The sequence below is a fragment of the Coffea arabica genome, chromosome 6e (genome assembly GCF_036785885.1).
Source record: "Coffea arabica cultivar ET-39 chromosome 6e, Coffea Arabica ET-39 HiFi, whole genome shotgun sequence".
Classification (NCBI taxonomy): Eukaryota; Viridiplantae; Streptophyta; class Magnoliopsida; order Gentianales; family Rubiaceae; genus Coffea; species Coffea arabica.
In genome coordinates this window covers 10,988,802-11,016,634 of record NC_092321.1, presented here as the reverse complement: position 1 = coordinate 11,016,634, position 27,833 = coordinate 10,988,802, and the positions used below count along the sequence as shown (strand labels likewise).

Genomic DNA, 27,833 nt, shown 5'->3' with positions numbered 1-27,833 from the left:
GTCCTATTTCTTTTTTCACACAATTTAAGAAAAAATAATTAATTTTATTGAAAAAGTAAATTTAGATTACTATTTTTCTAAAATACCCTCGCATTAAATAGAGTACAATGTTATGGGAACTTGAATTGATGGCAAAAAAAGAATCAACTCTCATTAAATGGGGTAGGTTTATAGTAACAACAACTTATATTGAATAAGGGCATTTTAGAAAAATTAAAATACAACTACATTCTTCAATTGGAAAGTGGACTACAATTTGGGACAGACGAAAAAGGAAAATAGGACTATTAAAGTGGAACGGAGGGAGTAAGCAATAGCTTGATGCCTAAATTTTTGCCAATAATACTCCGGGGACGAACCCTGTTGGGCTGGCAAATCCAAGTGTATGATTTTCTTTTCCACTTCAAGAGAGTGATATAATTCACTTGAAAATGTGGCACGTGAATTAGGACAACTTGATTATGTACAACTAATCTTTCTTTATAGTATAGGAGTAGTATTAAGCTCTTGAAGAAATACAACTTACTAGTAACAGATAAACTAATGATCACAAATACTAACTACCTACCTACCTCCCCCTAATTAAAATTAATATCCAGTTGTAGTACTTAGCTTCTAAAACCAAGGTCCCTAGCAGGCGTTTGTCTGAGACGTTTCAGACAGGTCAGAATTCAGATGCATCTGCACGGAGCTCATCAACCATCATCATAGTAAGGCAAAACTGCTCTATTAATGTGCTGCAGATGGGGTCTATCTAATGCCTATTTTCAGGATTTAGAGTATATGCCCACATAATACACCTGGTTAAACATAGATCCAAAATAGAAAAGAACCCCACAAGCCAGAGGCAGCGGCAAATATCAAGAAAAGACCAAAATAGAATCATCACCAAATCTTCTTCTTGGGGATGGATGATATGAGTATGATACAAGGGTATTTCTTTCTTTCTTGAACCCCGCCCATTTTCAGTTCAATCTGCTTTAGGATTTTATACTTACTGCGCCAAGCAACAGTAGGAGGGGTTATCGAGTTAGCAACCAACTTTGGTAGGCGAGAAATTATCAAAGTTGGCACTTTTGATGAATGTAGTAGCATTAATGTTTTTGTTGATTCATTCATTCATGCAATCTGACTAATGGCAAGATGGACTAGAAATCTGCTTCCAATGCCCACTTTCAGTTCTCTTCTGCATTTAATAAATATGTTACATGATTGATTGTCTTTTCTCTTTTTGGGCGGCTGGAGTGGAGAGAAGACCAAAGAGGAAGTAAGTGATTTCAAAGACTCGATGAGTCAGTAACAATTGTGTTTGGACAGGAGATTAATTGGTAGTATAATTTTTTAAAAAAATATTGTAGCGCTTTTTTTTTATTGTAATATACGTGAAATAAAAAAGTAATTGAAAAATGTGTTAATAATACAAGCAAGTTAATCTGTGTAAATAATGTATAAACCAAACACAGTATTTGTAATTATAATATGATATATATATATATATATGAAATAATAAGAAAATTGGAAAAAATAAAATGGTGATGAGAAAATGTAATTAATGATTGTCATATGTTTTCCCCAAGTAACATTCCTCTTCAATGTTCATAATGCATCTCAACAGAATATTTTGGTACAATTTGTGATAGGGATTGAATCACATTACATACCCCGAGGGTGAATGTGGTAAATCCTAAAAACTCAAGCAATTAATTTAAAATCCAATGAACCTACTTCATTTTCATGCGTGCGTGTTGTTCCAATTGTGTACGATCATGCTGACTTTCTTGTCCCTTTTTTTCCCTGTAAATTTTTTCATGGGATAATTTCAGAAACCTCCCCTGAGGTTTCTGACACTTTCACTGACATCCCCTGAGGTTCTCAAAATTTCACTTACCTCCCTTGCTTTTGATTTTGTGGTAACAATCCAGTCCAAATCAGATTAAAATATTATTTTCATGTGTGAGAAGGTATTTTTATTCCATAGCTACCCTTTGCAGAAGTTGTATTAGTAGAAGATTCAAAGAAGAATAAATGATTTGGACTAATTAGTAAAGTTGAGGGGGGTAAGTGCAATACAAAAAATTGCATGCACCAGATGTGCCATGCAACAGTTATTTGGCAGATTTTGCAACGGCTAGCTGCAAATTGCAACGCCAGAAGGTTTGCTGTTTCAGTAGCAATAGCATATAAAGCAAAGCAACTTAACTACCTCTGAGGTTTCAAGCTATTAACATTCTTTGCTATTAATTTGGAGTGATAACAAGTGCATTTGCTGTGCTACAATTAGAGCTCTGAGTAAAAAGTTTTAGCTGCAACCATGGCCTCTTCAAGCCATAGGGGAGAATCATGGAATTCACCTACATCTTTCTCCATTAAAAACAGGTTTTGCCGCTGTAATCGCAAAGCAACCGTAATGATATCAGAGAGTGAAAGGAATCCAGACAAGTTGTATTTCTATTGAGAAATTTCCAACTTTGTGATGAATTTTAAAAAAATTCTACAAAAGGGGTGATTTTGGGTTTAATTTCCGTCAGGGGGGTCTTCGCATTTGTGAATTTCACAAATGCGAGCTTACAAGAGCTCGCATTCGTGGAATGCGAGCTCTGGTTATTGAGCTCGCATTCCACGAATGCGAGCTCTTCTCAATTTTTTTTTTTTCCTTTTTTAAGAGCTAGGGAATTATTTCTAGGAAGCAAATGCGAGCTCTTATCTTTTTTATTTTGGTATTTTTTGAGAGGTAGGGAATTATTTGCAGAAAGCTTCTAATTTTTGTTTTAAAAAATGTTGCAAATATTAAAAATTTTGCAAATAGCTCGCATTTGTTAAATTTGACCTGCAAAAATTGTATTTAACTTTTTTGTTAGATTTCGCATTTATAAGTATGACTTGTAGAAAATTAGATTCAAATTTAGATGTATTAGGGTTTTAAAAATATTATATAAGTGATAAAAATTTTATAAATTGTAAAAATAAAATCAAAATGCTTGGATAATTAAATGTTATATTTGCATAAGAAATAATACAATAATCATAATAATGATAATACAATAATATTGGTGTAATAAAACTGCCATTAATTTAAATATTTACTTATAATGCCCAAAGAGCCTAATTACCAATTTTTTCTTCTCGCGCTCAAATATAACATTAACCCGCATGCGAGCTAACCTTGAAATAGAAAAAACACAGAATCCCGCTTGCGGGTTTCAGGAGTATTCGGATATTCTCATATGCACCTATGCAAATCGAACCAACCGGATATCTTATCCGTATCCCATTTTTTTAAATAAAAATCTTATAAATTTGAAAAATCAAATCAAATTTAGATGTATTAGGGTTTTAAAAATATTATATAAGTGATAAAAATTTTATAAATTGTAAAAATAAAATCAAATTTAAATAATTAAATGTTATATTTGCATAAGAAATAATACAATAATCATAATAATGATAATACAATAATATTGGTGTAATAAAACTGCCATTAATTTAAATATTTACTTATAATGCCCAAAGAGCCTAATTACCAATTTTTTCTTCTCGCGCTCAAATATAACATTAACCCGCATGCGAGCTAACCTTGAAATAGAAAAAACACATAATCCCGCTTGCGGGTTTCAACGTTATTCTGCGCTTCGTGTGTTTGCTTTTGTTTTGCTTTTGTCTTTTTTTTTCGAAATGGAGGGTTGGCGGTGGAGCTTAGTACGAGAGCTCACTGAACTCTAATAGGTTTCTAATTAGGTTTCTAATAAAGACTTCGTTCGATATGTGATATTTCAGCCGAACTTCGAATCCATGGCACTTATTACGCGCTTAAGCCACATGTCCACATTAGCAATCAAATGGCTTGATATCAAGAATTCCACAAAGGTAAATTACCTAATAACCTTGCAAAATAGGCTATCCATCTTCTTTGAGTTCATATAAAAACATTATCCTAAATACCAAAAAGGACAAGCTTGAATTCCCAATCCCACCTGTGTACATAAATTGTTCTTATTTGATTGAACTTCTTGTCTTGTAACAAATGACTCCACAGACATTTTCTTGCAAAGTACGTAATTTGAAGTCAGGCGTGTAATCTTGCATGACAAGAATAGGTACGTAAAGAATAAGAAAATTCATTATGTAACTTAAACATAAACGGTAGTAATTAACCCCAACTACTTGGGATATATCTGTAATTTTGGCCCTGATGACGTCAGAAAAGGGGCCCAATTTTTTATCAAGGGAGGTAAGTGAAATTTTGAGAACCTCAGGGGATGTCAGTGAAAGTGTCAGAAACCTCAGGGGAGGTTTCTGAAATTATCCCTTTTTTCATTGCCCGTCCGTAAGTCTGATTATCTTTTTCTCACTATGACGTAGTAAATGATGCAAACTTGTTCAAATTTCTTTTCAATGAGTAGAAAAATTTATTAGTAAAATTTAAAAACACCAAAGGAAAAGTCCTTTTTTTAATTTAACGAATCTAAAGACAACAAACTACACTTCTTCTTCTTTTTTCGCAACAATAGATGTCCTATAACCTATTCTAACCTAATCTAAGGGAAGGGGTAAGGAAAATGGGCAACTAAAACCAGCCACATATTGTGACAAAACCTCCAGCATCACCATTAAGGTGATGACCACTGGACCAAATGGCCAGCGACAAAAACTACACTTCACTTATATATATAAGGGAGAGGGCGTCCAACTCGAGCTGATTCAACGGAGGTGAATCTCTAAATCAGACAGGCAAATATGCTTAGTATTGCACTTGTAATAAGCTACTACTAAGTTGGGATTTGAATTCCGGATCCATTGGACCAAAGCCCGTTTGGTTGGAAAAAACTAGTAATCAAATTTGAGTTACTACTGCAACGTACTACTGTCCGGGAGGGAAACTATTCACAAGTCGGCAATTCAGAGTGAAATACGTGTGGTCTGATGGCCTCTTCCCCTCTCCATTGTCCCTTTCCAAAAGACCTTGATATAACATCCCTCTCCTTTCACAATCTGGCAGAAGCCGGTTCAAGTTTTCCATTATAGGGTGCAAGAAAACTTAATAGCAAAGGATTCATTCAACCCAAACAATTATTTCCCAAAAAAAAAAAATCCCATTGGAATTTGTACATCGCTAAATTCCAACCCTAGAGGGCTACGACCCTAACCTAGACCCCAAATCCATCTCTGTGCTTCTCCGATATCTTCTCCAAATCAACCATCAAAAATCCTTTTTGTTTTCTAGTCCTCTCTCTCTCTCTCTCACTGCTGTCTTTCTTGTACTACTTAAAATTTTCACTCAATCGCCAGCCCACTCACTCAATACTCTTTAAAAACTCCTCCAACTCTAAACTCCTCGAGCTCAAACCCCTTCATTTCCATTAATTTCCTTCATCTCACTCATTAATTTCTTAAAAGCTCTCTTCACCGTTTTACACCCTTTTCTACTTTATTCCCCCGCACCCGCATCCCCTCCCGTCGACCCCTCTCAAGTCTCAGCCACAGCTTCGAGAATCCCCCAACCAACCAATTCCCCCACCCAAAACCCAAAAAAAAAAAAGTAAAAAATAAAATAAAAAATACCCCATCCCATTTCTCCTCCCTATAAATCTTGCAAAACCCTTCTATCAAAATCCATACAAACCCACCCTCCATCTTCCTCGTTCGCATTGATAAAAAGAGAGCCCAAAAAGGAAAGAAAAATGAAGGAATTTTGGACAACTCTAGCATCAGTAATGGGGGTATGGGCATTTTTCCAAAGCATTCTCCACACAGTTTTCCCACCGGAGCTTCGTTTTGCATCCCTCAAACTCTTCCACCGCTTCTTCAATTGGTTCTCAGCCTACTGCTACTATGACATCACAGAAATCGACGGCGTCAACACCAACGAACTCTACAACGCCGTCCAGCTGTACCTCAGCAGCTCCGCTTCCATCACCGGCAACCGCCTGAGCCTCACTCGCGGGCTCAACTCCAGCGCCATCACCTTCGGGCTGTCCAACAACGACCGCCTCATGGACAACTACGAGGGCGTGACGGTTCTGTGGGAACACATAGTCACGCAGAGACAAGCCCAGACATTTTCTTGGCGGCCGTTGCCCGAAGAAAAGCGGGGCTTCACTTTGCGCGTGAAGAAGAAGGATAAGTCGGTTATTCTGGGATCTTACCTAGATTTTGTCATGGAAAAAGCTAGCGAAATACGTAGGAATAATCAAGATCGGTTGCTTTACACCAATTCACGTGGAGGGTCACTTGACTCCCGAGGCCATCCTTGGGAGTCCGTACCCTTTAAGCATCCTAGCACTTTTGACACGCTAGCTATGGATCCGATCAAAAAGGCCGAAATCATGGCTGATCTTAAAGATTTTGCTAATGGGGAAGCATTTTATCAGAGGACTGGCCGGGCTTGGAAGAGGGGATATTTGTTGTACGGACCACCTGGGACGGGGAAGTCTAGCATGATTGCTGCAATGGCAAATTTCTTGGGGTATGACATTTACGATCTGGAGTTGACTGAGGTGCATACCAATTCGGAGCTGAGGAAATTGTTGATGAAAACCAGTTCAAAATCCATTATTGTGATTGAAGATATTGATTGTTCAATTAATTTGACTAACAGGAAGAAGAGCGGAGGCGCTGCTAATTCTGGTGGTGCTAGGAGTAACAATTTTGACGTTTCGCCCCCGGGGACTAGTAATGGTGGGGAGGAGGGTGGGAATTCGATTACTCTTTCAGGGTTGTTGAATTTTACAGATGGATTGTGGTCTTGTTGTGGGAGCGAGAGGATATTTGTTTTCACTACCAATCATATCGAGAAGCTTGATCCTGCCTTGCTGAGGAGTGGGAGGATGGACATGCATGTCTTCATGAGTTACTGTTCTTTTCCGGCATTGAAGATTCTCTTGAAGAATTATTTGGGGTACAATGATGGCGATTTGGAGAGGGATTTGGAGGAAGAGTTCAAACAAGTGATGGATAAGGCTGAAATGACACCGGCAGATATAAGTGAGGTGTTGATTAAGAACAGGCGTGACAAGGAAAGAGCTGTTTGGGAGCTTTTGGAGGCTTTGAAGCTGAGGGCAGAGAAGAAATCAAGGGGGTTGAATGGTACAGTGGTGGAAGATGAGGAGCAGGAGAAAAGGGCTTTGGATAGTCCAAAAGAAGAAGAGGAAGAAGAAGAAGATGATGATGGTGAATTGCAAGAAAGTTGTAACAAATGTGATCAGAATAATGATGATCAGAAGAACAATTAAAGTAGTAGTATCACACAATTGATGCATTTTTTTTTCTTTTGTTTATGTTTTTTGGGGGGGACATTCTCTTGACTCACGAGGGATTATTTTAGGAAATGGACAAAGATTATCTTGAAATTGCATATGAATGAGTCAAAAATTCAGGGGGAGGGGGGGGGGGGGACTTGGGAAAATTGGTAATGCGGCAAAGAAAGCTCATACTAGTATTTATTTATTTTGTCCATCTTTGTTGCTTAGCGCAAATAATGAAGAACCTCTGAATACTGTATGTTTCATGCGTGCACAAATGTGCATGTGCAGTGTTTGGCTATATTGGCTTGGTTTCTGTCATCCCATTCTGGTTCCCACCACCATTGATAGCATCCAACCGAACGATCATCATATCATGCGCCATACATAATAGAGCAGCTGGCCGGCCAATGACCAATGTATGTATGTTACAATGTAATACTCTACTAACTAGCAATGTATACACACACTTGTGTGTGTGTGTGTGCGGGGTTCACAGGAGGAGGAGTACAAGATACCCACTAAATCAGAGATCCTCCTGTGTTTACTTTTTGTGTACTTGCACCAATGTTAGCTGGATGTGATGCAGAGTACACCTGCCGGCACATGGGGGTTTTTTGATGTATCCAAAGAAGAGAAGAGAAGAGCCATTAATATTTATTTGGACATTCATTCTTTCGGCTTTATTCTTTCTATTCCAAACGTGCGGTATGTTTTCAAGCCTGATCATCAGTAAATGACACTACTGGTCTGCTCACTGCTGTGGGTTGGATGGCATGGCATTTATAATAGGTCGGTAAATAAATGAAGCCAACAATCCATTCCAATTGCTATCCTGTGTTTATTATTATTATTTTTTTTTCGTGTTTCCTGTTCAAAATCAACTAGGATCAAAACTTCTTTGGACAATCAATCATGAACCCTAATATCCAATTTCCGGTGAATACCCCTTGGGTGGTGGCTTGTGGGTTGTGGGGCTTTGGGGGAGATTGATGATGTAGCTACTTTAACTACTTGCCCACTTCATTTCATTTCGTTTTCAGGATAGTTGGATGCATATCTTGAAAATGCAGTACAAAGTAGATTAGCATTAGGAATAGTATAATAATAATAATATATTTTTACGCAATGAATGTTTCATTGGTCGTATTTCTTGAGAACCTAATTAACGACTTGTTGCCTTTTCAACTAGACTTTTTCTAAGTTGGCATGCCCTAATCTTGTTTTTAACACACAAATTTTGAACTCAACTCCTGTAGCTAATTTTACTTTTAAAACACCAAGCACCGACTGCCTGTTTTTTTTTTTTTTTTGAAAAAAAAAAACTTAATTTGATCTCATCTCTGACTAATTTGTATCCACCCCTCCCCTCCCATTTAAGGATTTTATCAATTGCATCAATTCGTGATTAAATATGTGGCAAATGGGAAAACAAAAAAAAGACGTTGTACAGCCAAAAATTCCAAAAAGGGGGCCAATAGAGATGCAAAGGAAAATGTACTACCACCACAATTTGAATGCAAGCCAAAAGGGAACCAGCCACAGAAAAACCGAAGGCTTTTAATTTTGTCTGGCCAGCATTTTTTGAAAAAGCAAAGCAAGGATACATAAGTAGAAAAACAGACAACTGTTTGAATGGATAGAATTAGAGGGGTCATAATAATTACGCTACAATATGAACGAAAAAAGTAGGAACAAACAAGCAAATCCGAAGATTTCTTGTTGGGTAAAAGAAAGATTTACAAACAAAAGCGGCTTGAAAAGTCTTCTTATTATGATGACAAAAATTGACGTCTTCTTTTATTTCTTGGGACTTTGTTACGAGTTGGAAAGGCCGATTGTCATTTTCCGATTTGAGTCCGGTGTATAATCGCCGACGTACTTGACAGCTACTTCTAAAATAAATAAAGACCTGTCTTTCTTTCTTTCTTTTTTTGTTTTTTTTTTTTTATGAGGCTGAACGCGAAAGAAATCCGCTTTTTCTCAGTTCTTTTGTTTGTATCACCCGCAAAGTGGAGTTTTAGTAGGGTCGGTTGCATGAACAGTATATTGAGTCATTGACCGTGGAACATGACTGGGATGAGATTGTGTGCAATTACATCTCCGAACTGTATGCTCAATGATTTGCTGCTTAAATTATTGAGTTGTGTTTAATGTGGATTGATCTAATGAAACTTGAGAATTATTTCTCATTTGTTCATATAAATCTAGGTTATTTTAGTACTGCAAACGAATCAAGCCGACTCTGTCAAAGTTAAAATTAAATTGTTGAGAATGTTGAGTTGAATTTATGTATCTCGATACTAGGCTTGGTGACCCGTGGATCTGGCTCGAGGCTATATATTTTGAATGGCTATTCTATTAGCAGTGAAATTACATGTATATCCTCATAGTTTGATTATTTATTAGAATAAAATGACTCTCCTATCCAATTTAAAAATATCATAATTATTACTTTGTTGTAATTTCAACTTAGTTTGGCTCAACTTCAGTTGGAGTTGAGGTTGAGTTTTACATTAAAAGTTTAATTATCTTCTCACTCAAGTTCGAGTTTGACAAATATAAATCACACTCAATTTGATATGCCCAAAGTTTATACTTATTTTCACCTTCAGGTGATTTACGTCAAACCATAAAATGTATTATATTATCTGAGTCAAAAAACACGGCATCTATAATTATAAGTCTTGAATTCAAACCTCTAATTTTTTTTTTAAATCTCTCCTAAAGAGTTGTAACGAAAGTCTTCTAATGGTTACTCGTAAGAGTTTTGGTCCCCAAGACCCAACTCACCTAACCTAGTCACAGTACATTATCTAAGTGATCCGAAAGATCTAGTTCAATTCTCAAATCTTCCTCTTTCTGCTTATTCCTATAAGCTTGGGAGCCTTCTTTGAACCGAACAAAACACTTTCGAAGGGAGCTACACACGTTAAATCGTTTTCTAGTCAAGAATAATATAACCATTTTTTTAAAAAAAAAAAAAAAAAAAGGGAGCCAAGTAAAAGTAAAGAAAGTGAAGGTCCGAACCTCCATAAATTATTGGGGATGGAAAACCTCCATAAACAGAAGTGACATGAGATTTTACCTCAAATTGCCGGCCAATAGATTGGGTTGATAGTAATTGACTCCTATGTAAGCTTTCTGTTTGTCATTTCCCATGCACACGGTCTTAATTTCATTATTGCTTGGCCCAAACTGCCTCATTGGTGATTAGCCACGACATTGTCATTTCACGATTCTCTCTGTTTTCACATTTCCTTTATTGAGTTCATGACAATTAAGTAGCAGTAGATCAATTATTCAGAAATTGACCTATTACCGACCAATTTTTAACATTCAACCCCTTTAATGTGTAAGCCAGGAATTAATGCATTGCATGATTTGTCTAATTCTCCCTTCTGTTTTTTAACTATAATCTTTAGCTAGTAGAACCAAACGGAAAACATATATATTGCTCAAAGAACAAGAAGTATTTTAGTTTGGCGAGGCAAGGTAAAGACTCAGGCCTTGTTTGGACAGCAATTTTTCTACGTTTTTCGTGAACACATTTCTTAATTACCTTTTTATCTCACATATATCAGATAATTACAATAATTTTTGTACAAAAAAATTTGTAAAAATGCAATTCAAACACAACCTCCTGAATCTAAACTAATTTTAAAATTGAATGGTACGAGACACCAATTTAAGTAGAGCAGGAAAAAGATCCAAGGGAGATATCTACTAGCACGTACTATGCTAGATTCCTGCCTAGCTAAGATGGTAATCAATGCCAGGCAGGAGTCAATAATGTCTTTGAAAAAGATTGACACATGCCCATGAGAAATATCTGAGGAAGAGCGCATCGGATAGAGGACTGAACGTATTAGGAGACAAAAGGGAATTATTAATTATTATTAGTTTCTATTTTCATGGATGGAGAAGGGTAAGATTATTAATATCCAAAATTCCCAATTGTGTGAATGGATTATAATGCGCCAGATGTTTGATGCGTACGTCCAGACAAGGTTGACAAGGCTGCATGATAGCTAAGCCATGTGTTTACAGCAAATTAGGCCGCCGCCCAACCACATGCCAATAGAGTGGTTATCGATTGTGAATTGTGGATTGCTCTCTAATTTAGATTCAGTAGTTATTAAGTTCAATAATTGTAATTTGGATTTGATGATTGAGTTTAAAAAACATGTTAAATGATGCTTTAATTAGCTGGTGTAGTATTAGTTTTGTGTGTTAAGAGATATAAATAAAGTTGCTATAAGGTATTGTGCATGCTATTGTAACTTCGACTATCAGACCAGACCTGCTCAATACTGTGATGCAAGACACACAGAAAATTCAGTAAGCTTTTGAAAACACCCATAAAGGGCAAAAAAAAAAAAAAAAAGGAGGTTAAATATATACCAAAGAATGAAAACGATGTTTTGGTTTTCAAACCATTCAATCTCTATTATCCCAGTAGTCGGACCTCTCTAATAAGATACGTACGTTATGACTTTTTAGCAACTTCTTTGGTGGTAGGGACTAGGGACTAGGGAGGAATCCCCAGGGTAAGGCAATATGGTATATATCCATTGAATGTTGGTTAGATTTTGTTGCTTGATCTTGTCCAGCCCTAACCATGCATGTTAAGCCATGAAATTAACGTAAGAGCTTGCACGGTTCCACCCAAAGTTTAGCTCTCTTTGGTTTAGATTTTTTTTTTTTTCTGTTCCTCCCACCAGATTTCTTTTCGGTTTCCACATTCTAACCTTAATGTTCTTCGATTCCTGGTGTTAATATTTTCTAGTCAATAAAGTTGGAAATCATTCCACTTTCAGTGGAAACCAATCAACAGCCCATCTAGAGGGTGAGAATCCATGCAACAAAAAGGTTCGATTTTATGCGATGCTGGCCATTCAATTGCAAAATTTGATTCGTGTACGAAAGTTCCCCAATCGATCGAAAGTATTCAATACGTTTATTGTGGTAAAGAAAGACCTAAGATAAGTAACAGCTGCATAAAATATGGCAAAGAAAGGGCACCACTTCTCTTCACTTGTTTAATCAATGGTATTCTCACAGACAGTCAATGGCGATCAAATTTTCTTTTCTTCAAAAAGAATAAAATCAAAGAAATACACTTGGAAAGGTTAAGAGTTTGAATCACTTGTCGGCTTCCGTACTCTTGTTATTAATAACCATAATTTCTCATATGATATACATATATATATATTTGATAAGGAAGAGGTCTTAAATCCAATACCTCCAAAACTTTTCATTTACACTCCTTTTTCCTGTACTGTCCAACTCATCTTTTTCTCGGTAGCTGTATATTAATCAATTTATATGACAAGTTTTGTATATATTTGAAGGCAAATTGTGAGGCATCTTGAGAGTAACAATCGAGCCAGATAACTACTAAGTACACATATACGCGCGCACACACATGTATATATATATATATATATATATATATATATATATATATATATATATATATATATATATATATATAGGAGATTTTAAATTTAAGATTTCTCGGTTACACTTTCTCCTTCCATATCATTCAATCCATCATTTTTCTAGATAATTGTATATTAATCATCAACTTATAAAAAGTTTTTTTTTTTGTTTTTGTGAAGGGAAAAAAAAGAAAAGTTATAGCACCAAGAGATATAAGGAATAAAACAAAACTGTTGTTCATTTGAACGAATAGTCAAGATCCAATTTATCAGTTGCTTTCTTCTTGGAACTTTTAGAAAGTCCACAAAAGAGGGTCGCTCTGATATTTTAGTTTATGCAAAATTGTTGCTGTTGTTGTCTTTTTCTTGATCTTTTGTTCCGGGTCGTGTAATGCTTAAAGACTGAAGAATAAATTCTGACCAATCGAAATACATTTTGAACCAAACAACGGTGTCGTAATCCCAACTCCGTACGTCGTATATTTATCCACGTGAGGAGGACATAGTAATCACTTTCTGTGATGGCTTAAGATAGCCTTGACTTGCTAAAGACAGAAAACATCCTTTTCCGAACCAAACAATGTATTTGCCACATTTTCACTCGGATACTTTACTTTATTTGTAATCCACCCTTTTGAAATACTTGTCTCTATTTGCTTTTTGGAGGAAAGTTAAATATTCTTTACAATAGTATAAATTGATTGTCTGGTTCTTTTTTTGAGTCCAGTGAGCCACCTGAGAAAAGCACCTATTGAATAGACAAATCCTTTCTCACTCTTGAGCACCCACCTCACAATATTCAGATGTTTAACTCTCCAAAGATCATGAAATTAAATATTTGTCCAAAAACTATTGGAGTAAATTTCTAGAGAAAGGTAATTGATACTTTACTTTTATAGACGTTGGACGACCTTTTTTCTTTCCCAATTATTTATCATCCTAATATAATTATAGCTTTTTTTTAAAGTGAAACACTATTTTGAAATATTCTTGTTTGCTTGCGACTTGTGCTTCAATTTAAGCTTGTTTCATCTACGGCTCCGTTTGGATTAGTCATTTTTTTAAGAACAAAATTTTTATATATAATGCTACAATAATACACAAATAAAAACAATTTAAGAAACACCAAAAACAACGTCAAAAACACCTCAAAATAGAAAAAACAACCTCAAAAATATCAAAAACAATCTCATCTACAGTAAAAGTTTTCAATCTACATTACTACAATAAAATATTTCAAAACACTCCAAAAACAGTTAATCCAAACAGAACCGTACTAAAAGAACAACAGAGGAAGAAATAAATGATTACAAGGTCAGCAACCCCTTGCTCTTCAAAAAATTAATCTGATGTATTCTCCGGATCTTGTTTTTCATCAGATTTCTTGATGGTCAATTTGACATAACCGAAAAAACCTATTTCGGTTGCAATTTTCTAGAGTTTTTATAGAAAATGTGATTTTTGATATATGTAAGGTAAAAAATTGATTGAATAACGTGTTTACGAAAAACATAAAACTTGTTTTTTTTTGGTGAAAAATGGCTTTCCAAACAAGGGAGCAACCGAGTACAGGCCCAACATTTATTTTACTAACATTAAAATAAATCGATTGGGTATATGGGTCTTATGGTTCCATCATCCAATAGTAAAAATTACCAAGTTTGATCACGCTTTGAAAAGTGTCCACCCCCATTTTTCATGCATCGCTAGAAGCTTTTAGCTGGTGCCCTTTGTATCTCTCGTGCAAATGGCAAGGCTGCTTTTTGAAGTTGGAGACAAGGATCTTTGACTAGAAAGAATATGTTGATAAGTCAGCAAAGCTATTGGATTCACAAGCATGAAAATCAGTACAATTATGTTGAATCTATCCTGTTAAGCATATACTTAGGCTATATATATATATATATATTTCAATTACCCCAACTACTTCTTGGAGCTAATTCCCTACTAGATGATTGAATGGTCCTGGATCTCCAATTACATTGGAGGTTCTTCGCTTGCTGAGAAAGATTTTTGACTGAATACTGACAGTAATATATTGTTAATAACAGTGATAAATACGGAATGTAATTCCACTTCGACTACACTTTACATCTAAGCATGCATTTTAGTTCAGAAGTGGTTAGGCTAGTGCATGTACCAATTTTTCCGTACATCTGGCATGGACCATCCCTATCTGAGTGATTATCAGCTGAAGGCGTAGAAACTAAGACCCCTTTGCAGAGCTATTTTCTAAAGTTTTTATTAAAAAAAAATATACCGTAACGATTTAATGTATTTGAGGTGAAAAAATAACTGAAAAATATAATTTTTTTTATTTAAAAAAATAACAATCCAAATTTGCGTGGGCAAACGAATATTACGTCGAACAGAGTTAGAGCCACTTCTATAGCACCATACCGCTCCATTGGTTGTGACTATTGGACTTCCTCAACTTTGTCATGAAAGTGGAATAACAAGAAGGGCCTCAGCAAAGTTGTCCTTGTGACCAAATTTAACTAGTAGGAATATTATTTTGATAATTGTGAGGTTCTTGGTTCGACTTTCAAACATTCTTTTTTTTTTTTTCCACTCTCCTCTTCTCTTGTGTAAGGTTTGAGCATCCCTTTGAACTTGAAGGGAAAAAAAAGGGGACTCAGTTGGGTTCTAGTTCGGAACTGATAGATTGTGCTGGAGCCATAAAGGAATAATTACAAGGTCTGGACTCAGGCTTCAAATTCTGAAATTAGACGTGAAAGAAATTAACAGTTGGCTGCTCAAAAAGGGGAAAAAAGAAGAAGAGAAATTTGCAATTGGCTTATGAAGAAAAGCTACAGAATGGCTGAGAATTTTGGCTAAGCGCTAATTTTAAAACTGTTTGCTCAGCCCATGTGCTGGATTGCTTTTTCTGAATGGCCCAACTGAAAGTTAAACAACACATCCGCATTTTACAAAGAGATGAGCCCATTAGAATCCCAATGGCTTGCCTTTGAGGATGTAGTGAATCATTGCATTTCTATTTTGTCGTAATCTATTTACTATCACCAAAAACTATTTACGAAGAAGAAAAATGTTACCATCAAAAAAACAGTTAACAAAAATGAATTCCCAAATTGCAAAATAGATTCACAATACATACACACACGTATACATATAATACATATATCTATATCTACACACACATATATGTATATATTACTTCGTTTGGTCAATGAATTGAACTGGAATAAGCACTCCCTCAAAAAAAAAATAAATAAAGGAATAAGCATCATCTAATTGAAGTGAAAAAATTTCACTATTGGATAATAAGTTAACAACGATTTTGGAGACTGATTAAACTTGAAATCTTAAGACGTAAGGGGAAACAAAAGTTAACAAGAAGTTTGATACAATGAGAACAAACTCCATAATATATCCAATGTCGTTGCTTTTATAATTTCCTGTTTTTCCAACTTTTATTAACTTTTAGTTCTTACATCCTAGTACTAGAAACAGTTAACCACAAGTTAGGAGCCACCACCAAGTCCACCACCGATTGTCATATTGCGTGATTATCTAAAAAATTTAAACAGGTATGTAGTGCATCCGATTGATTCAACGGCGATTCAGTTTCCATCGACCCCTTTTATTGACTCAATTGAATCCTCTAAAATAGGTTAGAGTAGGAATAGAAGTAGGTTTAATTTGATGGTAGCTTAACTCCCATCGATCTCTTCACTGGCTCAGTTGAGCCCCTCGAATAAGCTATAGTAGAAGTAGGTGTAGGGTAGATTATAACCGACCGTCCGGAAAAAAAAGTACTGGAAACAGTTGTTTTCTCGGGAGGGAGTACTCAAACAAGTTGCCTACTCAGAAACCTCACTAAAACCCCAGCTCCCCAGTTTCCGGCCACAGCCTCTTCAGTTTTGCTGGCTTACCAGTCATCAATTCCATTCGCTGGACTAATCCATCCAATTGGCTTTAATGGAGGTTAACCAGGTAAACTTCAGCACCTAAATTCATCCCTTTAATTCTTGATTCAATATAGACATGTCCAGTATCCAATAGTTCATAAAATGGGAAAAAGTAGAGCTGCCTCTTTGACCTCGTGAATTATTTACAAACGGGCTAACTGTAAAAAAGCTTCTTCAGAAGTTATGGGGGATTTCTTGGTTGTAGTCCAGTCTAGATGTTCATTGAATGATGGCCCAGAGGGTATGCTACGGTGAAATCATCCTTGTTTTTTTTTCCCCCTAAAGATAGTCATCGTTTCTTATTAATCTAATATCTTCCCTGCTTAACCTTATTCGTTTCCTTATAACAAAGTGGAAGCTGTATTATATGGTGTATCTAGTTAGTGAAGCCTTAAGTAAACGTGCCATTTTTTGGTAACTTACAAATGCAAGTGTGCATATGTAATGAATCCAGAATTTGTTTTGATTGTATTGAAAGACGAAGTGGACTGCAAGGGAAGTGCCAGAACGCTAATGATGAGAGAAAAAGTGATAAAAACAGATTTCCATCATGGAAAAGGAGTAAATAGGGCTATTCTGCAATTCCATCTCTCCCTTCATCCCTTATTTTTTTTTCTGTTTTTAACCAATAGGTGTGAATTAATTACTTCTTACATGTGAAGTGGGTGTCTTTGCTGTTGCTTAGGTTGGAAATTAACTTACTTTTCTACTGTTCTTTTATTGTGAAGGCGTATATATCCCCCAATACTGCAGAGACTGATGATGAGATCTCATTTGTTCTTGATCTTTCTGAGAATGATCCTTTGTTCCAGAAGAAAAAGGTTTGCATTTTTTTTTGTAGCACATTTCCCACCCTTATAAATAGGCACCCGCGCCCTTGCCCAAGAAAAAAAGAAAGAAAAAAAAAAAGAACTTCATAATGAGTGTTTGGTTAATGATTATGATTTTTCTCCTTTTCTTTTTAATTTTACTCTTAGCATGTGACAGAAATTACTGGAAGACGTAGGCTTTGATCCAAAGGGAAGTGTTGCCTTGAATATTGCCTCCAATCCTGATCACTTGAAGCATGTCCTGGACATGATGCTTAAGCGTGCCAGAATCATAAACTTGAATGAGGTAATCTTTTGTGCTATTTCCTTCACAGGACTCTATTACAAGCAACTATATTTTATGTATCTACAAGTTACTTTTGCCTTAGCTTCCAGGAGTCAACCACTGAAATGCTCTGCTATGAACTGTCATCCTGGTTGATTTTTCAATCTTGTGGTGGAAACTATAACTTTTTCAGTACTTGATGCACTTACCAAGCTTTTGCCTTAGACATTCAAGGTGATTGTAATATGGGTAGATAATCCCCTATCCAGAAATGTTTTAGAGCAGCTGCTTGTTTGAATGTCATTTATGAATATTTTCTTAGGATTTCATTAAGGATGAAGCAAATATTTAATTTTTTTCAATTCGAAACTTGGTATAGTCTAAAGTCCATTTTTGTGTGTGAAGTCATCTTTGGAACTTCAGTTACTGTCATCTGTCAATTTTGTTTCATCAAATTATGTGACCAAGCCTTCTCTTGAGCAACATCATACTACACACTACCCCAAATGCATTTTCTAAGTGCAAGCGATTGACACTATATCAATGTACATGTTATGTTGCAGATTGAACTGTATTTTGGGGGAGCAGATTTCGCTAATCTGGTGGGTTTTAATAGTCCAAGGCATGAGTTGGAAGCTCTACATTCTGTTCTTAGACTCATTGATTGTTCAATTTCCAATGGTAAAGTCAAGAATAAAAATTCACTGCAAGAGATACGCAATGCAACAGTTAATATGATAGATGAACTTGGGCACAAGTATGGAGAGGAAACTAAAGTTGTTCAAGACTCCAGTTGTGAAAAAGAGGAATGTCTACTGCAGTGGGGCAAAAGTAATGGTCTCCACACAAAATTGGAGATAGCTTGTAAGGTTTTGCCATAATTAGCCATTGAATTTTTTCCAACATTATCGAATCATCTTTGGAACACTGTGTTTCACAGCTAGAATTTTGTTGTATATATCATGGAAGTTAGGAAGTTGAAAATTTTATATAGGGTTATGTATTTTCACTTTTTTATTGACGGTACAGATGTTGAAGGAGCTGGAAGAGGAGCTATCGCTAAAGAAGATCTGAAAATTGGGGACATTGCTCTAGAGGTCCCTGTGTCTTTGGTCATTTCCGAGAACCTGGTTTTTGAAACTGGCATGGTACATTTTGCACTTTTAAGCCCTATTGTTGATGTGCATCTTTAGCAGAAGCTTTTTCTTCTCTTAAATATGCATCTTGTGAAACATAATTTCTCTTGCCTGATGGACTTGTATGTGCTGGAATTTTCTTTCTGCAAAAACTAAATCATCATATGGTGCAACAGCAACTTTTCTGTCAACAGTGTAGAAGCCATTCTGCTTAAGTTCTCTTTGTCAACTTCACATTTTATTCCAGTTGAGCTATTAACTACTGTTTAAACTTTGCAGCCAGAATCTAAAATATGTAGTGATGTCATTAGTCATTTGTACTTTTAAGGCAGTTTCCAATATTGGAGAAAATTGAGGGGATTTCTTCAGAGACAATGCTATTGTTATGGAGCATGAAGGAGAAACACAACAGCGATTCCAATTTCAAGTTATATTTCGATACGTTGCCTGCAGTGTTTAATACAGGTTTCTTTTTCTTTATAAACTTCTGTATTCATGTCTACTTTATTAAGTTTCTTGAACTACATAATTGCCTAAAGTTTTCTGGCTATAATATTTCAAGTCCTAATTTCAACTATGCATTCAATTTCACCCTTTCATTGACATGATTCTCATAATGCATCTACATGTACAGGATTGAGCTTTGGGGTCAATGCCATCATGGCTTTAGATGGAACTATCTTATTGGAAGAGATAGTACAAGCAAAAGAGGTTATCTCCCTTTCAATCTATTTTCAGTCAGCAAACTTTTAGGCTTGCTTAGTGTGTTTCTTGATAACTAATTCTACATGCATATTGATTAAACAGCATAATCACTTTTAGAATTTTATGGAGTTATTTAGATTAATGCATGTAGTTGATTCTTCTATGGAGATTTATTTGATGATTGCTTCGTTGCATGCACAAGTGAACCCAAGCATAAATCACATTTAAAAAAGAATGGAAAAAATATGTGGAATTGAAACTATCATGCACTAAACTTTCTTGTGCAAAGCCTTTTCTTCAAATTTCTCCAGTACAATGTTAATATGAAACCTCTATCTATCCCAAGTTAACTTTAGTCTTTGTGAAGTCTTTCTAACTTCTGGACTTGATTCATTGAACTAACACTGTTACCTCTGTTGTTATTTCAGTAATGAAAAATGGCATTAATCTGTGTCTTAGGATGAAGTTACAGAAATTTTGAATGAAAGTGTTTCATTGTGGCATATAGGCGAGAATATTGCAACACTGACCTCCATGAATTTGAATTGTCAGTAAGCGTTTCTTGTTACGTTTTTGTGAATGATTTCTGTTTGTTTCCTATGTCGTTGCAGCACTTACGTAACCAATATGAACAGTTATTTCCTGTCCTATATGAGAATTATCCTGACGTATTTCCACCAGAGCTTTATACATGGGAGCAGTTTCTCTGGGCTTGTGAGCTCTGGTACTCCAACAGCATGAAGATTATGTTCAGTGATGGAAAGCTAAGGACCTGCTTAATTCCTGTTGCTGGTTTCCTGAACCACTCGGTCTGTCAGAATTTTAGTTTTCCTGCTTTTCTTCCTCTCTTTTACTTGAGTATATTAATTTAGATTTGGCAACCAAGAACATAATACATCTTATTAGAAAAAGAAGGCAATAGAAAGAGAACCTACAAATTCAGCTGTAGCACCGCCAAAGAAAAAGTGTTTTTTTTTTGTTTTTTGGGGGGGGGCGGCGGGTTTCTGCTTCTAGCATTCCCTGGATGGACTCGACAATCTACTCCTTCCCCTCATTTAATATGCTTTCCCCAAAAATGTGTTTTTATTGCCTGCTCAGATACTCTCTCAAAAGCAGTAGCCACTGGCTTTTGGTGCCTAGACACAATGCTTTGCTTTTCATTGATTATCTTATTTTTCTGCTTATACCTGTGTTTCTTTCTGTGACAGACGTGTCCACACATAACGCACTATGGGAAAGTAGATCCATTGACAGATTCTGTAAAATTTCCTTTGTCAAGGCCTTGCAATGCAGGAGAGCAATGCTTTCTTACCTATGGAAATTTCTCCAGCTCACATTTACTTACTTTTTATGGCTTTTTGCCACGACAAAAAAATCCTTATGATGTTATTCTGCTTGGTAAGGCCATAAGATAATTGAGTTTACTTTTGTGCATTTCCTTGCATTTCAGAAATCTTGTATGAACATACAATTTGCTGTTCATTTTGACTTGAGATAAATATATATCTTGGAAGTACATATAGATTATCCTCCTTTTATACTTAGTTCCTTGTATGTGACAGATATTGATATTGCCCAAGATGAAGATTGTGAGGATGCAGGGCGCATGTCCGATAGTCACATGGTGCGGGGCACCTGGTTCTCAAGGAACAATGGGATTTTCAATTATGGTTTGGCACCTCCATTGCTTGATCACTTTCGAAGGCCTCGGGGGCCTATCTCACGAACAAAGACCCACGTAATTCCAAGCCAAAAGTGTCCTTCATTTTTCATCTGCATTTCCACTTTGATAATTGTCAAATGGTCCTCCTCTAGCTCTTTGCATGACCCTTGTCAGCGTGTAAGCCTGATCCTTGGCTCTGCATCATTATCTCTCCATGCAGGATAGCCTGGAAATTGAAGTTGAAATACTCAATGACCTTCGCTCTACCTTTGAAGATATGATGGAGTCCCTCGGTGGAGAAGAGCTTGATGACAGGTAAGTAGCAGTCAGCTTGTAATATGCAACCTCCAGAAGTTGAAATGCATTTCAAATTTCTGAAGGTCTCACCACTTCTCAGGGACAGTTGCAGTTGGGATGTAAAGCTTGCAATGGATTTCAAAGACTTACAGAGGAGAATTGTCTCCTCAATCATAACTTCATGTGACGCCGGTTGCAAGTTGTTGGAATACGAACTGAGCAGATGCTCAGAATAGCAAGGATGTATAATGGGAAAAAAACTTGTAGCAGGTAGGAGGGCATCATCTATAACCTTGCATTTGGTTAGTTTTCAAACAAAACTTGTGGCACCGAGGCTGTAAATGCATGGGTGATGATGTTCCAGTTGGTCCTTCAAATGGCCTTTTCTGATACCTGCGAAACTGTAGGAAAAGGTTTCACTAGCTTTTCAGTTGTCCTTCATGGCCTAGTCATCAATTATTTTTTTCCCCCTTTAAACAAGAAAATTCTCTGAAATTGGCTGCACGAGTCGACAAGGGTTGATTGTGTGCATGAATCCTTAATTGTTCTCGCAACACTCTTCACTGTGGTTTACATTTGAATTTTCTTGACAGCATTACATTTTGGAAAATAAAATAAACTTCCGAATGATTCACGCTTTCTTGGAACTTGCAAGGTGTGTTAAGCAATTCGTTGATCACATAAAATGCTACTTTGGTTTTTACCAAATCATCAAACGGAAAGAGTGTTTTCGTAATGCCTAATGCCGTGTATTTTGCTATAGGTTATTCATACGCATTTTTATGTAGTATTGTTTATTGTACTGGTGATGAATCCAGGAGAAAAACGGGTAGTTCAGAGCGACTCGATATTGCATTATGTTACATGTAATTGATGCAAGGTCAATTAGAATTCATGGGATCTACCCTGTATCGTGTATGTAACAGATAGAAAAAAGAGGCCCAAGTTGCAGTTTTCTCCGTGAGGAAAACCACATTATCATTGGCATTTGAGTCGGGGAAAGGAAGGGAATTATTATATACTTTCTGAAGCATCCATTGCCACTCTATTAAGTCGTGGTTGAATTTTGAGAAACAAATCCCTATCTAGTTTGTTTGCAAGAGCATAATCAAATATATGTCAAAATTTGCAATTTATTTTTTAATTTAGAATTTAGAGCGAAAACTTGAAATTCTCATTTTATAGATAAATTATGAGTGTGAAGAATATTAGATTATCATCTGTTTGGATTGTAAATTATTTGAGATATTTTTACTGTAGCACTTGTTGTGATGTGATGTATGTGAGATAAAAAGGTAATTGAGAAGATAAAAAAGTGTGTTGGAAATTGTAACGATGACGTAAGCAAATAAATTTTGGCAAATAATCATCCATCCATACAAACATGTTTGGGTAATGTAAAAGTTATCAAGAAAATGGATTCCATGGGCTGTACGCTATTTAACTTGAGGAGTCTACCATTAGGAGGAGTCTATTCCAGTTAGCACTTAGTAGTATCATCAATTCTAGGCTTCTTGTGAGAATTTACAAAAGGAAAAAAGAAAAATCTGAGATGTCAACTCCGTCAATGGCCATCGGAGTAGCCATGTCGGAATGCCGATTACTTCTGGAAGAGATGCTTGATGGCTTCAGGGCTGCCGAGCAACATTTCCGCAATGCCGTTCATGTCGAGCTGCCAGCATTTATCCCGCTAATGGATCAAGTCAGTGCTGAAATTCAGGTTCTGTCGCAGACCGCCCAAGATGTCATGCAAAATTTTGATAAGATGAACTACCTCTGTACAACGCAGCAAAAACTGGACAGCATGAGCAAGGCTGTGGATTATGTGGACGGAGTAGTTGCAAAGATCGAAGAAAATATGGAATTCTACAACGCCGTGAAGGATTCTTTCCAAAGTAAGAAAGATATATTTGATAAGTGTTCCGGGGTCGTCAATGGTGATCTCCCGTCACCGTCTATTCTTAACCAGCTTGATGCTATTGATGAAAAATTGAGCAGTCTGACTGTATCTTTCCGGGAGGTTGATCAAGTGTTGAATCCAATCCGAGGGAGTAATCTTGATTATGATGATGGTCAGGCGGCTGCAGGTCATGATAATGTGGTGAGTTTTCGTGATTAAGGTAAATTTTCGAGTTGTTTCTCCTTAATCATCATCATTTTGGCTTAGTGAATTTGAATCGATTTTGTGTCGATATAAACTGTATTAGGTCCTGATGACTGGTGGCCATTAGAAGAGAGCCTCCGTCGGTGTTGACCCTACGAGTTGTGATCGTACAAGTCAGTGGGTGATTTTTTTTGGGTGATTATTTTAGTGTTTAATTTTGTCTCTCCTTCCTGATTATGATGACCTTGATCCATGGTTAGTGACTAGTTCGAGAAATTGATAATCTTATACATAATTTTTTACGATTATTTCCAATGTTTTGAAACTCAGATCGGCCACCGACTCGATCGAGATCAGGGGTTAACGGGTATCTATCCAAGAATCGGATGATATTATCATTATGTCATAAATATATTTAATTTTAAAAATGAATACATTATGTAAAATTTTTTAAAAATATTAATATTAAAACAGGCAAGTTCGATGTATGTTTGATGTTTCTAAGATACTTTACAAGAAAATACAAATAAAGTAGTATAATTAAGTAGCAATTTATGCAATTTACTATTTAATGCATATTCAACAAGTTTATAACCAAATTGGAGGGCTTATGATAGGGTATAATTTGTTAGTAATTTTATTATTAATTTCTCCTTTTATTCCTGATAAATATTGTGTTAATTGCTGATATCTACTCATATTTGGTATCTGGACTTAATTTCAGGAATGAAACAGAAAACTACCAAAAAGGAGGGATTTTATGAAGAATATGGAGACTTCTAAGGGATTCAATCCTTGGGCCCTTGGATTGGTGGGGACCACAAAGCTATAAGTCATTTGGGCTCTTCAAAGAAAGCTACGTAAAAGAGACTTGGAACAAGAAGTACTTTGGAGGCTTTGTCCACATGTGTGGGGACCACCTAGATAGCTTTAGTCTATCTTTCTTTTGTTTCTTAAATAGGGATAACGTAGGGAAAGAAGACATCTCTAGTTTTTAGTCTTTTAGTTTAGTTTTAGTTTTTCTTTCTCCTGACTGGCCTCTGACACACGCCAGGTGTTCGACGATATTCCCCAACGGGAAAAACCCCTTTTATTCCTTGCTTCTTAATAGAAAACGCAATGCCTTTGCAATCTATTAATCCGTGTGGTGATTTAATTATGCGGCGTGGCTAAGTCTTCCATCTAGTCAAGGGTCAACTCGACGGCGCAGTCCCGAAGATCTGTGAGATCTAATTAGTTTTCACGTGTTCCTTTATCTATTAATATTTGCATGTTGCCTGATTTAATTTTCATGGGATTATTTTATTAATTGGATGTCAAGGGCCCGATGTTCAATGTGATATATTAATCTTGTGCCAATTTAGTCAATTAAATCCGTAATTGTTTGATTGATTAATATTAGTGGCAACTGGTGTGTTTACACATTAGGGGAGCGTGCAATCTAATTTAAATAACCCTCGTAGCGTGTTATTGATTAGGGCTAGGTTTTTCTGGTTATTAATGCAATTGAAAAATTAATTTCTACGGTCGTACCTAGGAGTACTTTTCTGGTTAGGGGTGACTAATGGTCGTACCTTGGTCACCTATAAATTAAGGAAAAATTGGTCATTAGAGTTCCTCGATGGCTATAACTAGTCTATTAATAAATTAAGTGAACCTCTCTTGCATCAATGATCGGATACATGGACTGTGCCTGAGTAGTTATTCCTTGGCTAGATTCTTAATTATCATTCATTTGATTTTAGTAATTTGTTATTTAATTTTTAGTAGTTTCTTAGATTTTATTTGAATTTATTTGATTGTCACTTTCTGCACAAAACCACCCCCTTGTCACTGTGAACTTGAAAAGAAACAATTACTCCCAGTCCCTGTGGATTCGACTCTACTCACCACTATCTACAGAAATTATTTTTAGTTTGAGCAGGTATTTATTATTGCACATGCTGACGACCTGTCAGCTTATTTGAAAAGTAATACAAGAATTTAGGGCTTTAGCTATAAGTTCTAATATGTTTCTAGGTGTAATAATAGTTTTCTTGTACTCTAGGGGTCAAATCATAAAATTAATAATATGTTTCTAGGTGAATTTTTTACTTTCTTTTTTTTCCATTTTTTTTTTATCTCTTTTTGAACTTAGATCTTCCATTGGAGTTGTTTGAGAGAGATTGATGGTAGGATATGTGAAGAGACTTAAGAGTAGTTAAAAAAAAAAAAAGGTTTTGAAAAAAAAAGATGAAAAAAACCCGATTCGAAACGATTCTTTTGATTTTCGGTCAAACTCATTTTTTGATCGAGTTTTTGTTTAACGGTTTTACCTATTTGGTTTCCAGTTCAACCAATTGAACTCGTCGATTCGGTACGGATTTCAACTTCTCAAAGGTGGACAACCCCCAATAGTGACACAAATTTGTGTCATAATGCAACTCGTTTTGTTTTCGAGTATACATATGTTTGATGTGGGTGGCGTAGATTGGGTAAGCAAGGCACCGTAATCTTGTTTAGGCAAGGATGTCCTTGGGACATGGTAAAGTATTGAATAGAATGTTAGTAAAATGCTGAAAGTCTTGTAAACATGTCATAATCCAAAATCTGTGGTGCTATTCATTAATCTTGGAGGAAGGGAAATCCGTGGTGTCATTCATTTCTAGCATGAAATCTTTGGTGAAGAAAAGCAGGGACTCTTGCGACGTAATAAAGATGACAATGGAGACGGACACCCGTCTTGATAGAGATATGGAGCAAGGAAGAGGCAGGCAGCAGTGGACATTTTGTTAATCATAATATAGATATATAAATTACATATCAACTGCGATAAAGGTTTCCTCGTGCTAATGAAAGATCATAGGCTATAAAAAGAGACACCGGACATGCATCGCGAGGGTAGCAGGGGCGGGGCTGAGGCATGGTGGTGGCTGTTGAGCAAGGGCTGTGGCCGGAGGAGGTTTTGAAAAATCAACAAATACAGTTGTGATTAATTATCATGCCTCTTGCTTGCTACAATATGAGAAGCATGGCTGATTGGCAATCCATGCATGCCCCAAAAGTCAGACAAGGATGCTTCTTCTTTATCGATCATCATTAGAGCACGGAGTCACCTGAGTCCGTGAGTAGCTAACCTACCTTTATGTGGGGGCTTTTACAACTTAAACCAGTAAAATTTTCTGCAAAGGAAGACATCATTGTTTAACAATTAAAAAACAGCAGGTGCACGGTGAATTGACCAAAACGCATGTACTAAGAGGTTTCGGCACGGAAAAACTTCTAGGCGTCGATAAGGTGAAACATATTCTATCTTGATTAATGTTAAAAGCCAACAACATTTAACCTTGAAGCGTCCCTCAAAAAAACCTTGAATCGTATGCATATCTGGTAGGGGTGTCAATGGCTCAGATTTGGATCCCAACCTGACCCGGATCCGATAATTTTTTTCAAATTTTCGTTAAAAAATAATTTCGATACCGAACCCAGATCTGGATTCGTTTACTCGAACAAAAAAAATGGTCGGATATGGAATATAGGATTTTGACCCGTATCCGATCAAAATCCGAACAATAAATTAATAATTATAAAATATAAATTTTTCTAAATATATTCTTTAACCAAATTAATAATTTTGTAGATTGATTTGTGATTAGTTTTAAATTGATTGTTGCAAGCTATTTGTGATTTAGTTTTGTAATTTGATTTGTTTATGTTTGGATATTGGATTTGTGATTGATTTTGGATTTAATTTTGAAATATTTAACTTTGGACATCTTCTTTTATGGGTAGATCCGGATCTGACCCGAGGCCCATCAAATCCGGTTTCAAAATTTTAAGATCAATACCCGTCAGGTATATAGGTCGGATTTGGGTCTATTACGTAAAAAACGGATTCGAATCCGAAAATTTCAATTTTAATCCGACCCCGACCGGTTGACACCCTACTATTTGGTATAAGTATTACAATTCCGGTGTTAACAAGGGATCTAAATATTGGGCTTTTGAAAGTCAACGGAATTTTTTCTTGCCCAACCTTCCTGTCAATAACGCATCGAAGAACGTCGCCCATTTTACTTTATCCAAAAGATTACTAAAAAGAAAAGCATAATATACTAGTTTTGTAATTTTTTGAGCTAGGAATACCATTATGAAGAATAATTTGACTATATATCTCCCTCTACCAAAAAAAACGAAAAGAAAAACACTCTACAACTGGAGAAAGGTACGTGCAAAGATT

The 27,833-nt window shown here is 36.1% G+C and overlaps 3 protein-coding genes across 6 annotated transcripts; all 3 read left to right on the top strand.

Moving 5' to 3' along the window:
* Window positions 1-5,040: 5,040 nt before the first annotated feature.
* On the top strand, window positions 5,041-7,541 carry LOC113697253 (AAA-ATPase At5g57480-like). The gene has a single exon (XM_027216796.2). It carries the CDS (start codon window positions 5,679-5,681, stop codon window positions 7,227-7,229), a length of 1,551 nt encoding a protein of 516 aa, XP_027072597.1. The 5' UTR covers window positions 5,041-5,678; the 3' UTR covers window positions 7,230-7,541.
* An 8,473-nt stretch (window positions 7,542-16,014) lies between these two features.
* On the top strand, window positions 16,015-22,052 carry LOC113694997 (ribulose-1,5 bisphosphate carboxylase/oxygenase large subunit N-methyltransferase, chloroplastic). 4 transcript variants are annotated; one of them, XM_072055230.1, is made up of 12 exons: window positions 16,015-16,639; window positions 17,343-17,435; window positions 17,602-17,730; window positions 18,273-18,573; window positions 18,739-18,857; window positions 19,157-19,310; window positions 19,480-19,556; window positions 20,162-20,359; window positions 20,759-20,948; window positions 21,113-21,288; window positions 21,434-21,528; window positions 21,611-22,052. In XM_072055230.1, the coding sequence occupies exons 1-12, from the start codon at window positions 16,625-16,627 to the stop codon at window positions 21,744-21,746; spliced, it is 1,683 nt and encodes a 560-aa protein (XP_071911331.1). In that variant the 5' UTR covers window positions 16,015-16,624; the 3' UTR covers window positions 21,747-22,052. The 4 variants fall into 4 exon arrangements, with proteins under 4 accessions (XP_071911331.1, XP_071911332.1, XP_027069745.1 ...); XM_072055231.1 differs by having other exon boundaries at window positions 17,592-17,730; window positions 21,611-21,932; XM_027213944.2 differs by having other exon boundaries at window positions 16,018-16,639; window positions 17,592-17,730; window positions 19,178-19,310.
* A 132-nt stretch (window positions 22,053-22,184) lies between these two features.
* On the top strand, window positions 22,185-24,747 carry LOC113694567 (uncharacterized). Its single transcript, XM_027213404.2, has 3 exons — window positions 22,185-23,611; window positions 23,718-23,787; window positions 24,339-24,747. Exons 1-2 carry the CDS (start codon window positions 23,063-23,065, stop codon window positions 23,739-23,741), a joined length of 573 nt encoding a protein of 190 aa, XP_027069205.1. The 5' UTR covers window positions 22,185-23,062; the 3' UTR covers window positions 23,742-23,787; window positions 24,339-24,747.
* The last annotated feature ends 3,086 nt before the right edge of the window (window positions 24,748-27,833 follow it).

What these genes read in the sequence shown, in the direction of transcription:
- LOC113697253 (XM_027216796.2), top strand. Translation starts at nt 5,679, where the DNA reads ATGAAGGAATTTTGGACAACTCTAGCATCAGTAATGGGGGTATGGGCA.
- LOC113694997 (XM_072055230.1), top strand. An exon ending in GAATCATAAACTTGAATGAG is followed by an intron (nt 17,731 to 18,272) that starts GTAATCTTTTGT and finishes GTTATGTTGCAG; the next exon opens with ATTGAACTGTATTTTGGGGG. An exon ending in AGATAGTACAAGCAAAAGAG is followed by an intron (nt 19,557 to 20,161) that starts GTTATCTCCCTT and finishes ATGTCGTTGCAG; the next exon opens with CACTTACGTAACCAATATGA.
- LOC113694567 (XM_027213404.2), top strand. Translation starts at nt 23,063, where the DNA reads ATGTCAACTCCGTCAATGGCCATCGGAGTAGCCATGTCGGAATGCCGA. An exon ending in CTGCAGGTCATGATAATGTG is followed by an intron (nt 23,612 to 23,717) that starts GTGAGTTTTCGT and finishes AAACTGTATTAG; the next exon opens with GTCCTGATGACTGGTGGCCA.